The sequence below is a fragment of the Phyllobates terribilis genome, unplaced genomic scaffold (assembly GCF_046119375.1).
Source record: "Phyllobates terribilis strain yellow unplaced genomic scaffold, ASM4611937v1 Scaffold_4__5_contigs__length_816908805, whole genome shotgun sequence".
Classification (NCBI taxonomy): domain Eukaryota; kingdom Metazoa; phylum Chordata; class Amphibia; order Anura; family Dendrobatidae; genus Phyllobates; species Phyllobates terribilis.
Window position 1 is genome coordinate 8,559,416 of NW_027362764.1, and position 14,688 is coordinate 8,574,103.

At 48.1% G+C, this 14,688-nt stretch overlaps 1 protein-coding gene across 5 annotated transcripts in view; it reads right to left on the minus strand.

Annotated features, from left to right (window-relative positions):
- AGAP3 (ArfGAP with GTPase domain, ankyrin repeat and PH domain 3) overlaps nt 1-14,688 on the minus strand; it is a 447,006-nt gene that overhangs the window by 14,412 nt on the left and 417,906 nt on the right. For all 5 annotated transcript variants that reach the window (XM_073677119.1, XM_073677116.1, XM_073677118.1 and 2 more), the window contains 3 exons: nt 3,115-3,269; nt 2,939-3,029; nt 162-384 (listed from right to left, as the gene is read on the minus strand). In XM_073677119.1, coding sequence (XP_073533220.1) covers nt 162-384; nt 2,939-3,029; nt 3,115-3,269 — 469 coding nt within the window. The remainder of the gene's footprint in view (nt 1-161; nt 385-2,938; nt 3,030-3,114; nt 3,270-14,688) is intronic.

Sequence of the window (14,688 nt, forward strand, 5' to 3'; positions counted from 1 at the left end):
CAAGTTGTGATGAGGCGCCTCCTGGGAATGTGAAGCAAGATGGTCGCCTGGACCCTTTGTCACATGCCTTGGTGTAAAATGCATAAGGAGTTGCACTATATTCCTTGTGGGATTTGGTGGGACTATTGGGGATCGGTGGTGGTCGTGTGTTCGGCACTCACCTGGAGCTCTCAGGACTCGGCTTGGTATAACCCTCCGTACAGTGCTCCCAAACAGCATTCGCCAGACTGTTCCCGATTGCCATCATGACCATTGTAAGCTCCACCGGCCAGTCGTCCAAATCAAGGGACCGTACTCGAGACAAGTGAGTCCCGAGGTTACGATGTATCCCAGAACACTCAATACACATCAGTGCCCCTAGGTTAAGACTAGTCCAGTCTGGATCTAAAGGAAGAAAAGAGCAGAGAGGTCACATCTGAGGGGGGCCGCTACGTCCGCCACAAGGTGAGAAACGAGAACCTTTCCATCACACCATGCCTGGTGAGCCAGGAGCAGAGGAACCCTCGTCTGACGCCGGCTCCAAGCCTCCAACGTCCCTCATATTCCTGCCCTATTTGTGAACATTAGGGTCTAATCGATGGGTCTAAGCTCAAAACATCAAGAGGAGCAGGAAATTGTGTGGAGAGAAGAAGTAAGGCCACACTCACTGGATTACATAGTCTATTAAAGAGGACGGGGGAGAATGGGCCCCCAAAAAACATGGGACACCTCACAAATAAATGCAGACGAACAGAAGCACATTATAAAGTGAGCATGATCTTATAGAGAGACACATAAAGAACAGCCCTCCGTCATGTGATAATTCAGGGAGACCCCAGCCTGCGTCCCTGGGAACATCAGGACTGATACACACCAGAAATGACAGCCCGGCGACCAATACAAAGTATACATGTGGTACGAATAAACCCCCAATAAGATTCACAACAGCCATTCCAAATGCCGCATACCCCTGAGGAAGCCGCACCAGCGGGCGGCGGAACGCGGCGCTCTCCTCGCACACAGATCATGGCCATTCTCCTCTCATTATTGTAGCATTAGACTTTTTTTTATTCTTCTACATCATCTATTTTGAGGTCTGCTTACACAGAGTGAGGTGACCTACAAGAGTCAGGGTCCATCCAGATTCGATACACATTGTTGCGGTGTGATGGCTTTTATGATCAAAATAGTGTCAACTAAGTCCCCTGTGTTATTACCTGTATTATCACTAATACTGCAGGGCATGTGCTCACTTTGGTATCATCTTAGGTTCTGTTCAATGGCCACCGTGAGAATCTGCTCCCATACACCGCACTTATCCCAACAAATATTCTGCCTCATGACTTTAGTTTTGCTCAATATTACCACTGAACAACCGAAGTAAAAAAGGTTCACTGTATATACACATGGCAATCTATACAGGGTGGACCCCGACTGCTGGGAGATCTATACAGGGTGGACCCCAACCGCCGGAAGATCTATACAGGGTGGACCCCGACCGCCGGGAGATCTATACAGGGTGGACCCCGACCGCCGGGAGATCTATACAGGGTGGACCCCGACCGCCGGGAGATCTATACAGGGTGGACCCCGACCGCCGGGAGATCTATACAGGGTGGACCCCGACCGCCGGGAGGTCTATACAGGGTGGACCCCGACCGCCGGGAGGTCTATACAGGGTGGACCCCGACCGCCGGGAGATCTATACAGGGTGGACCCCGACCGCCGGGAGGTCTATACAGGGTGGACCCCGACCGCCGGGAGGTCTATACAGGGTGGACCCCGACTGCTGGGAGGTCTATACAGGGTGGACCCCGACCGCCGGGAGGTCTATACAGGGTGGACCCCGACCGCCGGGAGATCTATACAGTGTGGACCCCGACTGCTGGGAGATCTATACAGGGTGGACCCCGACCGCCGGGAGGTCTATACAGGGTGGACCCCGACTGCTGGGAGGTCTATACAGGGTGGACCCCGACTGCTGGGAGGTCTATACAGGGTGGACCCCGACTCCTGAGAGATCTATACAGAGTGGACACTGACTCCTGAGAGATCTATACATCGTGGACACTGACTCCTGAGAGATCTATACATCGTGGACACTGACTCCTGAGAGATCTATACATCGTGGACACTGACTCCTGGGAGATCTATACATCGTGGACACTGACTCCTGAGAGATCTATACATTGTGGACACTGACTCCTGAGAGATCTATACATTGTGGACACTGACTCCTGAGAGATCTATACATTGTGGACACTGACTCCTGGGAGATCTATACATCGTGGACACTGACTCCTGGGAGATCTATACATCGTGGACACTGACTCCTGGGAGATCTATACATCGTGGACACTGACTCCTGGGAGATCTATACATCGTGGACACTGACTCCTGGGAGATCTATACATCGTGGACACTGACTCCTGGGAGATCTATACATCGTGGACACTGACTCCTGGGAGATCTATACATCGTGGACACTGACTCCTGAGAGATCTATACATCGTGGACACTGACTCCTGAGAGATCTATACATCGTGGACACTGACTCCTGAGAGATCTATACATCGTGGACACTGACTCCTGAGAGATCTATACATCGTGGACACTGACTCCTGAGAGATCTATACATCGTGGACACTGACTCCTGGGAGATCTATACATCGTGGACACTGACTCCTGGGAGATCTATACATCGTGGACACTGACTCCTGGGAGATCTATACATCGTGGACACTGACTCCTGAGAGATCTATACATCGTGGACACTGACTCCTGAGAGATCTATACATCGTGGACACTGACTCCTGAGAGATCTATACATCGTGGACACTAGGTTCAGGGATAACAATTCAGATGCATGATATTTCTAAAGATCAACATAAATAAATCCTCATACCAAAGACAATTTATGAGAAACCATAGGATTGGGATCCAGCGGGTGGCTACTCACTGGCAGTGTCACAATCTACACACAAGCTGTTTCCTCTCACACTCCGTATGGATTGGATGGCAAGAGCATCACTCTGACTGCCGAGACGTGCCTGGAAGAAGAGCAGAAGAGCGGATTAAGGCGCGCGGGGAGGGCTAGTCCGCAGTCGTTGGCACTCATCACGTCTTGCACCTCACCTTGTTCTTTGTACTCTCGCAGCTCTGCAGACTTGCCAAGATCTGACTTTCAATGGCCTGAACCCAAAGCTCACGGTCCTCATAGATAGACGCCTCGAAATGCCAACTCTGACCACTCAAGGAGACAATCACAAAGCCGTAAGACTCCTCAGGTTCTGTGTGAAGAAGAGGTAAATAATGACTGCACTTTCTAATCTGCCAAATAATGGAGTCTTTAATAAAGTGGGCGGGAGTATTCTCCAATTATTAGTCATTGACCATAAGTTCAACAATTATAGAAATGGAAATAAAGTGCCCAACCTGTCAAACGCAAAATAGGCTACTCTGAAGGAGTGCAGTATGGTAAGAGAAATCACACTCTGGAGTCTCTACTGTAAGAGCGGTCACACTATAGAGCTCTGTACTGTAAGAGCGGTCACACTATAGAGCTCTGTACTGTAAGAGCGGTCACACTATAGAGCTCTGTACCGTAAGAGCGGTCACACTATAGAGCTCTGTACTGTAAGAGCGGTCACACTATAGAGCTCTGTACCGTAAGAGCGGTCACACTATAGAGCTCTGTACCGTAAGAGCGGTCACACTATAGAGCTCTGTACTGTAAGAGCGGTCACACTATAGAGCTCTGTACCGTAAGAGCGGTCACACTATAGAGCTCTGTACCGTAAGAGCGGTCACACTATAGAGCTCTGTGCCGTAAGAGCGGTCACACTATAGAGCTCTGTACTGTAAGAGCGGTCACACTATAGAGCTCTGTACCGTAAGAGCGGTCACACTATAGAGCTCTGTACCGTAAGAGCGGTCACACTATAGAGCTCTGTACTGTAAGAGCGGTCACACTATAGAGCTCTGTACTGTAAGAGCGGTCACACTATAGAGCTCTGTACTGTAAGAGCGGTCACACTATAGAGCTCTGTACTGTAAGAGCGGTCACACTATAGAGCTCTGTACCGTAAGAGCGGTCACACTATGGAGCTCTGTACCGTAAGAGCGGTCACACTATGGAGCTCTGTACCGTAAGAGCGGTCACACTATAGAGCTCTGTACTGTAAGAGCGGTCACACTATAGAGCTGTGTACTGTAAGAGCGGTCACACTATAGAGCTCTGTACTGTAAGAGCGGTCACACTATAGAGCTCTGTACTGTAAGAGCGGACACACTATAGAGCTCTGTACTGTAAGAGCGGTCACACTATAGAGCTGTGTACTGTAAGAGCGGTCACACTATAGAGCTGTGTACTGTAAGAGCGGTCACACTATAGAGCTCTGCACTGTAAGAGCGGTCACACTATAGAGCTGTGTACTGTAAGAGCGGTCACACTATAGAGCTGTGTACTGTAAGAGCGGTCACACTATAGAGCTCTGTACTGTAAGAGCGGTCACACTATAGAGCTCTGTACCGTAAGAGCGGTCACACTATAGAGCTGTGTACTGTAAGAGCGGTCACACTATAGAGCTGTGTACCGTAAGAGCGGTCACACTATAGAGCTGTGTACCGTAAGAGCGGTCACACTATAGAGCTCTGTACTGTAAGAGCGGTCACACTATAGAGCTCTGTACTGTAAGAGCGGTCACACTATAGAGCTGTGTACTGTAAGAGCGGTCACACTATAGAGCCGTGTACTGTAAGAGCGGTCACACTATAGAGCTGTGTACTGTAAGAGCGGTCACACTATAGAGCTGTGTACTGTAAGAGCGGTCACACTATAGAGCCGTGTACTGTAAGAGCGGTCACACTATAGAGCTGTGTACTGTAAGAGCGGTCACACTATAGAGCCGTGTACTGTAAGAGCGGTCACACTGCAGAGGTCTCTACTGTAAGAGCGGTCACACTATAGAGCTCTGTACTGTAAGAGCGGTCACACTATAGAGCTCTGTACTGTAAGAGCGGTCACACTATAGAGCTGTGTACCGTAAGAGCGGTCACACTATAGAGCTCTGTACTGTAAGAGCGGTCGCACTATAGAGCCGTGTACCGTAAGAGCGGTCACACTGCAGAGGTCTCTACTGTAAGAGCGGTCACACTATAGAGCTCTGTACTGTAAGAGCGATCACACTATAGAACTCTGTACTGTAAGAGCGGTCACACTATAGAGCTCTGTACTGTAAGAGCGGTCACACTATAGAGCTCTGTACTGTAAGAGCGGTCACACTATAGAGCCATGTACTGTAAGAGCGGTCACACTGCAGAGGTCTCTACTGTAAGAGTGGTCACACTATAGAGCTCTCTACTGTAAGAGCGGTCACACTATAGAGCTCTGCACTGTAAGAGCGGTCACACTATAGAGCTCTGTACTGTAAGAGCGGTCACACTATAGAGCTGTGTACTGTAAGAGCGGTCACACTATAGAGCTCTGTACTGTAATAGCGGTCACACTATAGAGCTATGTACTGTAAGAGCGGTCACACTATAGAGCTCTGTACTGTAAGAGCGGTCACACTATAGAGCTCTGTACTGTAAGAGCGGTCACACTGTGGAGGTCTGTACTGTAAGAGCGGTCACACTATAGAGGTCTGTACTGTAAGAGCGGTCACACTATAGAGCTCTGTACTGTAAGAGCGGTCACATTATAGAGCTCTGTACTGTAAGAGCAATCACACTATAGAGCTGTGTACTGTAAGAGCGGTCACACTGTGGAGGTCACTACTGTAAGAGCGGTCACACTATAGAGCTCTGTACTGTAAGAGCGGTCACACTGTGGAGGTCTCTACTGTAAGAGCGGTCACACTATAGAGCTCTGTACTGTAATAGCGGTCACACTATAGAGCTCTGTACTGTAAGAGCGGTCACACTATAGAGCTCTGTACTGTAAGAGCAATCACACTATAGAGCTGTGTACTGTAAGAGCGGTCACACTATAGAGCTCTGTACTGTAATAGCGGTCACACTATAGTGCTCTGTACTGTAAGAGCGGTCACACTGTGGAGGTCTGTACTGTAAGAGCGGTCACACTGTGGAGGTCTGTACTGTAAGAGCGGTCACACTATAGAGCTCTGTACTGTAAGAGCGGTCACACTATACAGCTCTGTACTGTAAGAGCAGTCACACTGTGGAGGTCACTACTGTAAGAGCGGTAACACTATAGAGCTCTGTAATGTAAGAGCGGTCACACTATAGAGCTCTGTACTGTAAGAGCGGTCACACTATAAAGCTCTGTACTGTAAGAGCGGTCACACTGTGGAGCTCTGTACTGTAAGAGCGGTCACACTATAGAGCTCTGTACTGTAAGAGCGGTCACACTATAGAGCTCTGTACTGTAAGAGCGGTCACACTATAGAGCTGTGTACTGTAAGAGTGGTCACACTATAGAGCTCTGTACTGTAAGAGCGGTCACACTATAGAGCTGTGTACTGTAAGAGCGGTCACACTATAGAGCTCTCTACTGTAAGAGCGGTCACACTATAGAGCTGTGTACTGTAAGAGCGGTCACACTATAGAGCTCTGTACTGTAAGAGCGGTCACACTATAGAGCTGTGTACTGTAAGAGTGGTCACACTATAGAGCTCTGCACTGTAAGAGCGGTCACACTATAGAACTCTGTACTGTAAGAGCGGTCACACTATAGAGCTGTGTACTGTAAGAGCGGTCACACTATAGAGCTGTGTACTGTAAGAGCGGTCACACTATAGAGCTGTGTACTGTAAGAGCGGTCACACTATAGAGCTCTGTACTGTAAGAGCGGTCACACTATGGAGCTCTGTACTGTAAGAGCGGTCACACTATAGAGCTGTGTACTGTAAGAGCGGTCACGCTATAGAGCTCTGTACTGTAAGAGCGGTCACACTATAGAGCTGTGTATTGTAAGAGCGGTCACACTATAGAGCTGTGTACTGTAAGAGCGGTCACACTATAGAGCTGTGTACTGTAAGAGCGGTCACACTATAGAGCTCTGTACTGTAAGAGCGGTCACACTATAGAGCTCTGTACTGTAAGAGCGGTCACACTATAGAGCTGTGTACTGTAAGAGTGGTCACACTATAGAGCTCTGTACTGTAAGAGCGGTCACACTATAGAGCTGTGTACTGTAAGAGCGGTCACACTATAGAGCTCTCTACTGTAAGAGCGGTCACACTATAGAGCTGTGTACTGTAAGAGCGGTCACACTATAGAGCTCTGTACTGTAAGAGCGGTCACACTATAGAGCTGTGTACTGTAAGAGTGGTCACACTATAGAGCTCTGTACTGTAAGAGCGGTCACACTATGGAGCTCTGTACCGTAAGAGCGGTCACACTATAGAGCTCTGTACCGTAAGAGCGGTCACACTATAGAGCTGTGTACTGTAAGAGCGGTCACACTATAGAGCTCTCTACTGTAAGAGCGGTCACACTATAGAGCTGTGTACTGTAAGAGCGGTCACACTATAGAGCTCTGTACTGTAAGAGCGGTCACACTATAGAGCTCTGTACTGTAAGAGCGGTCACACTATAGAGCTCTGTACTGTAAGAGCGGTCACACTATGGAGCTCTGTACCGTAAGAGCGGTCACACTATGGAGCTCTGTACCGTAAGAGCGGTCACACTATAGAGCTCTGTACTGTAAGAGCGGTCACACTATAGAGCTGTGTACTGTAAGAGCGGTCACACTATAGAGCTCTGTACTGTAAGAGCGGTCACACTATAGAGCTCTGTACTGTAAGAGCGGACACACTATAGAGCTCTGTACTGTAAGAGCGGACACACTATAGAGCTCTGTACTGTAAGAGCGGTCACACTATAGAGCTGTGTACTGTAAGAGCGGTCACACTATAGAGCTGTGTACTGTAAGAGCGGTCACACTATAGAGCTCTGCACTGTAAGAGCGGTCACACTATAGAGCTGTGTACTGTAAGAGCGGTCACACTATAGAGCTGTGTACTGTAAGAGCGGTCACACTATAGAGCTCTGTACTGTAAGAGCGGTCACACTATAGAGCTCTGTACCGTAAGAGCGGTCACACTATAGAGCTGTGTACTGTAAGAGCGGTCACACTATAGAGCTGTGTACCGTAAGAGCGGTCACACTATAGAGCTGTGTACCGTAAGAGCGGTCACACTATAGAGCTCTGTACTGTAAGAGCGGTCACACTATAGAGCTCTGTACTGTAAGAGCGGTCACACTATAGAGCTGTGTACTGTAAGAGCGGTCACACTATAGAGCCGTGTACTGTAAGAGCGGTCACACTATAGAGCTGTGTACTGTAAGAGCGGTCACACTATAGAGCTGTGTACTGTAAGAGCGGTCACACTATAGAGCCGTGTACTGTAAGAGCGGTCACACTATAGAGCTGTGTACTGTAAGAGCGGTCACACTATAGAGCCGTGTACTGTAAGAGCGGTCACACTGCAGAGGTCTCTACTGTAAGAGCGGTCACACTATAGAGCTCTGTACTGTAAGAGCGGTCACACTATAGAGCTCTGTACTGTAAGAGCGGTCACACTATAGAGCTGTGTACCGTAAGAGCGGTCACACTATAGAGCTCTGTACTGTAAGAGCGGTCGCACTATAGAGCCGTGTACCGTAAGAGCGGTCACACTGCAGAGGTCTCTACTGTAAGAGCGGTCACACTATAGAGCTCTGTACTGTAAGAGCGATCACACTATAGAACTCTGTACTGTAAGAGCGGTCACACTATAGAGCTCTGTACTGTAAGAGCGGTCACACTATAGAGCTCTGTACTGTAAGAGCGGTCACACTATAGAGCCATGTACTGTAAGAGCGGTCACACTGCAGAGGTCTCTACTGTAAGAGCGGTCACACTATAGAGCTGTGTACTGTAAGAGCGGTCACGCTATAGAGCTCTGTACTGTAAGAGCGGTCACACTATAGAGCTGTGTATTGTAAGAGCGGTCACACTATAGAGCTGTGTACTGTAAGAGCGGTCACACTATAGAGCTGTGTACTGTAAGAGCGGTCACACTATAGAGCTCTGTACTGTAAGAGCGGTCACACTATAGAGCTCTGTACTGTAAGAGCGGTCACACTATAGAGCTGTGTACTGTAAGAGTGGTCACACTATAGAGCTCTGTACTGTAAGAGCGGTCACACTATAGAGCTGTGTACTGTAAGAGCGGTCACACTATAGAGCTCTCTACTGTAAGAGCGGTCACACTATAGAGCTGTGTACTGTAAGAGCGGTCACACTATAGAGCTCTGTACTGTAAGAGCGGTCACACTATAGAGCTGTGTACTGTAAGAGTGGTCACACTATAGAGCTCTGTACTGTAAGAGCGGTCACACTATGGAGCTCTGTACCGTAAGAGCGGTCACACTATAGAGCTCTGTACCGTAAGAGCGGTCACACTATAGAGCTGTGTACTGTAAGAGCGGTCACACTATAGAGCTCTCTACTGTAAGAGCGGTCACACTATAGAGCTGTGTACTGTAAGAGCGGTCACACTATAGAGCTCTGTACTGTAAGAGCGGTCACACTATAGAGCTCTGTACTGTAAGAGCGGTCACACTATAGAGCTCTGTACTGTAAGAGCGGTCACACTATGGAGCTCTGTACCGTAAGAGCGGTCACACTATGGAGCTCTGTACCGTAAGAGCGGTCACACTATAGAGCTCTGTACTGTAAGAGCGGTCACACTATAGAGCTGTGTACTGTAAGAGCGGTCACACTATAGAGCTCTGTACTGTAAGAGCGGTCACACTATAGAGCTCTGTACTGTAAGAGCGGACACACTATAGAGCTCTGTACTGTAAGAGCGGTCACACTATAGAGCTGTGTACTGTAAGAGCGGTCACACTATAGAGCTGTGTACTGTAAGAGCGGTCACACTATAGAGCTCTGCACTGTAAGAGCGGTCACACTATAGAGCTGTGTACTGTAAGAGCGGTCACACTATAGAGCTGTGTACTGTAAGAGCGGTCACACTATAGAGCTCTGTACTGTAAGAGCGGTCACACTATAGAGCTCTGTACCGTAAGAGCGGTCACACTATAGAGCTGTGTACTGTAAGAGCGGTCACACTATAGAGCTGTGTACCGTAAGAGCGGTCACACTATAGAGCTGTGTACCGTAAGAGCGGTCACACTATAGAGCTCTGTACTGTAAGAGCGGTCACACTATAGAGCTCTGTACTGTAAGAGCGGTCACACTATAGAGCTGTGTACTGTAAGAGCGGTCACACTATAGAGCCGTGTACTGTAAGAGCGGTCACACTATAGAGCTGTGTACTGTAAGAGCGGTCACACTATAGAGCTGTGTACTGTAAGAGCGGTCACACTATAGAGCCGTGTACTGTAAGAGCGGTCACACTATAGAGCTGTGTACTGTAAGAGCGGTCACACTATAGAGCCGTGTACTGTAAGAGCGGTCACACTGCAGAGGTCTCTACTGTAAGAGCGGTCACACTATAGAGCTCTGTACTGTAAGAGCGGTCACACTATAGAGCTCTGTACTGTAAGAGCGGTCACACTATAGAGCTGTGTACCGTAAGAGCGGTCACACTATAGAGCTCTGTACTGTAAGAGCGGTCGCACTATAGAGCCGTGTACCGTAAGAGCGGTCACACTGCAGAGGTCTCTACTGTAAGAGCGGTCACACTATAGAGCTCTGTACTGTAAGAGCGATCACACTATAGAACTCTGTACTGTAAGAGCGGTCACACTATAGAGCTCTGTACTGTAAGAGCGGTCACACTATAGAGCTCTGTACTGTAAGAGCGGTCACACTATAGAGCCATGTACTGTAAGAGCGGTCACACTGCAGAGGTCTCTACTGTAAGAGCGGTCACACTATAGAGCTCTGTACTGTAAGAGCGGTCACACTATAGAGCTCTGTACTGTAAGAGTGGTCACACTATAGAGCTCTCTACTGTAAGAGCGGTCACACTATAGAGCTCTCTACTGTAAGAGCGGTCACACTATAGAGCTCTGTACTGTAAGAGCGGTCACACTATAGAGCTGTGTACTGTAAGAGTGGTCACACTATAGAGCTCTCTACTGTAAGAGCGGTCACACTATAGAGCTCTGCACTGTAAGAGCGGTCACACTATAGAGCTCTGTACTGTAAGAGCGGTCACACTATAGAGCTGTGTACTGTAAGAGCGGTCACACTATAGAGCTCTGTACTGTAATAGCGGTCACACTATAGAGCTATGTACTGTAAGAGCGGTCACACTATAGAGCTCTGTACTGTAAGAGCGGTCACACTATAGAGCTCTGTACTGTAAGAGCGGTCACACTGTGGAGGTCTGTACTGTAAGAGCGGTCACACTATAGAGCTCTGTACTGTAAGAGCGGTCACACTATAGAGCTCTGTACTGTAAGAGCGGTCACATTATAGAGCTCTGTACTGTAAGAGCAATCACACTATAGAGCTGTGTACTGTAAGAGCGGTCACACTGTGGAGGTCACTACTGTAAGAGCGGTCACACTATAGAGCTCTGTACTGTAAGAGCGGTCACACTGTGGAGGTCTCTACTGTAAGAGCGGTCACACTATAGAGCTCTGTACTGTAATAGCGGTCACACTATAGAGCTCTGTACTGTAAGAGCGGTCACACTATAGAGCTCTGTACTGTAAGAGCAATCACACTATAGAGCTGTGTACTGTAAGAGCGGTCACACTATAGAGCTCTGTACTGTAATAGCGGTCACACTATAGTGCTCTGTACTGTAAGAGCGGTCACACTGTGGAGGTCTGTACTGTAAGAGCGGTCACACTGTGGAGGTCTGTACTGTAAGAGCGGTCACACTATAGAGCTCTGTACTGTAAGAGCGGTCACACTATACAGCTCTGTACTGTAAGAGCAGTCACACTGTGGAGGTCACTACTGTAAGAGCGGTAACACTATAGAGCTCTGTAATGTAAGAGCGGTCACACTATAGAGCTCTGTACTGTAAGAGCGGTCACACTATAAAGCTCTGTACTGTAAGAGCGGTCACACTGTGGAGCTCTGTACTGTAAGAGCGGTCACACTATAGAGCTCTGTACTGTAAGAGCGGTCACACTATAGAGCTCTGTACTGTAAGAGCGGTCACACTATAGAGCTGTGTACTGTAAGAGTGGTCACACTATAGAGCTCTGTACTGTAAGAGCGGTCACACTATAGAGCTGTGTACTGTAAGAGCGGTCACACTATAGAGCTCTCTACTGTAAGAGCGGTCACACTATAGAGCTGTGTACTGTAAGAGCGGTCACACTATAGAGCTCTGTACTGTAAGAGCGGTCACACTATAGAGCTGTGTACTGTAAGAGTGGTCACACTATAGAGCTCTGCACTGTAAGAGCGGTCACACTATAGAACTCTGTACTGTAAGAGCGGTCACACTATAGAGCTGTGTACTGTAAGAGCGGTCACACTATAGAGCTGTGTACTGTAAGAGCGGTCACACTATAGAGCTCTGTACTGTAAGAGCGGTCACACTATGGAGCTCTGTACTGTAAGAGCGGTCACACTATAGAGCTGTGTACTGTAAGAGCGGTCACGCTATAGAGCTCTGTACTGTAAGAGCGGTCACACTATAGAGCTGTGTATTGTAAGAGCGGTCACACTATAGAGCTGTGTACTGTAAGAGCGGTCACACTATAGAGCTGTGTACTGTAAGAGCGGTCACACTATAGAGCTCTGTACTGTAAGAGCGGTCACACTATAGAGCTCTGTACTGTAAGAGCGGTCACACTATAGAGCTGTGTACTGTAAGAGTGGTCACACTATAGAGCTCTGTACTGTAAGAGCGGTCACACTATAGAGCTGTGTACTGTAAGAGCGGTCACACTATAGAGCTCTCTACTGTAAGAGCGGTCACACTATAGAGCTGTGTACTGTAAGAGCGGTCACACTATAGAGCTCTGTACTGTAAGAGCGGTCACACTATAGAGCTGTGTACTGTAAGAGTGGTCACACTATAGAGCTCTGCACTGTAAGAGCGGTCACACTATAGAACTCTGTACTGTAAGAGCGGTCACACTATAGAGCTGTGTACTGTAAGAGCGGTCACACTATAGAGCTGTGTACTGTAAGAGCGGTCACACTATAGAGCTGTGTACTGTAAGAGCGGTCACACTATAGAGCTCTGTACTGTAAGAGCGGTCACACTATGGAGCTCTGTACTGTAAGAGCGGTCACACTATAGAGCTGTGTACTGTAAGAGCGGTCACGCTATAGAGCTCTGTACTGTAAGAGCGGTCACACTATAGAGCTGTGTATTGTAAGAGCGGTCACACTATAGAGCTGTGTACTGTAAGAGCGGTCACACTATAGAGCTGTGTACTGTAAGAGCGGTCACACTATAGAGCTGTGTACTGTAAGAGCGGTCACACTATAGAGCTGTGTACTGTAAGAGCGGTCACACTATAGAGCTGTGTACTGTAAGAGCGGTCACACTATAGAGCTGTGTACTGTAAGAGCGGTCACACTATAGAGCTCTGTACTGTAAGAGCGGTCACACTATAGAGCTCTGTACTGTAAGAGCGGTCACACAATAGAGCTCTATACTGTAAGAGCGGTCACACAATAGAGCTCTGTACTGTAAGAGCGGTCACACTATAGAGCTGTGTACTGTAAGAGCGGTCACACTATAGAGCTCTCTACTGTAAGAGCGGTCACACTATAGTGCTCTGTACTGTAAGAGCGGTCACACTATAGAGCTGTGTACTGTAAGAGCGGTCACACTATAGAGCTGTGTACTGTAAGAGCGGTCACACTATAGAGCTCTCTACTGTAAGAGCGGTCACACTATAGTGCTCTGTACTGTAAGAGCGGTCACACTATAGAGCTGTGTACTGTAAGAGCGGTCACACTATAGAGCTGTGTACTGTAAGAGCGGTCACACTATAGAGCTGTGTACTGTAAGAGCGGTCACACTATAGAGCTCTGTACTGTAAGAGCGGTCACACTATAGAGCTGTGTACTGTAAGAGCGGTCACACTATAGAGCTCTGTACTGTAAGAGCGGTCACACTGTGGAGGTCTCTACTGTAAGAGCGGTCACACTATAGAGCTCTGTACTGTAATAGCGGTCACACTATAGAGCTCTGTACTGTAAGAGCGGTCACACTATAGAGCTCTGTACTGTAAGAGCGGTCACACTGTGGAGGTCTCTACTGTAAGAGCGGTCACACTATAGAGCTCTGTACTGTAAGAGCGGTCACACTATAGAGCTCTGTACTGTAAGAGCGGTCACACTATAGAGCTCTGTACTGTAAGAGCGGTCACACTATAGAGCTCTGTACTGTAAGAGCGGTCACACTATAGAGCTGTGTACTGTAAGAGCGGTCACACTATAGAGCTCTGTACTGTAAGAGCGGTCACACTATAGAGCCGTGTACTGTAAGAGCGGTCACACTATAGAGCTCTGTACTGTAAGAGCGGTCACACTATAGAGCCGTGTACTGTAAGAGCGGTCACACTGTGGAAGTGACTGGTTACTGATCAAGAACTGTCTGGGGTTGAGTTTGGGGTCATGTCCTTTTCGGTGACCCGTTTTTTTTAATTTTAGTGTAGGGACTTAAGACAATGAAAACCCCTGACGTGGGTTGTGAGCTGCGTGTTTTGGCTAAAATATTGACCAGCATTTCATGTATTTTACACATTTTTTTATTGCACATTTTCCCATTTTTGTGCAGGGTGCAGCGGATCCCGTAGTGCTGG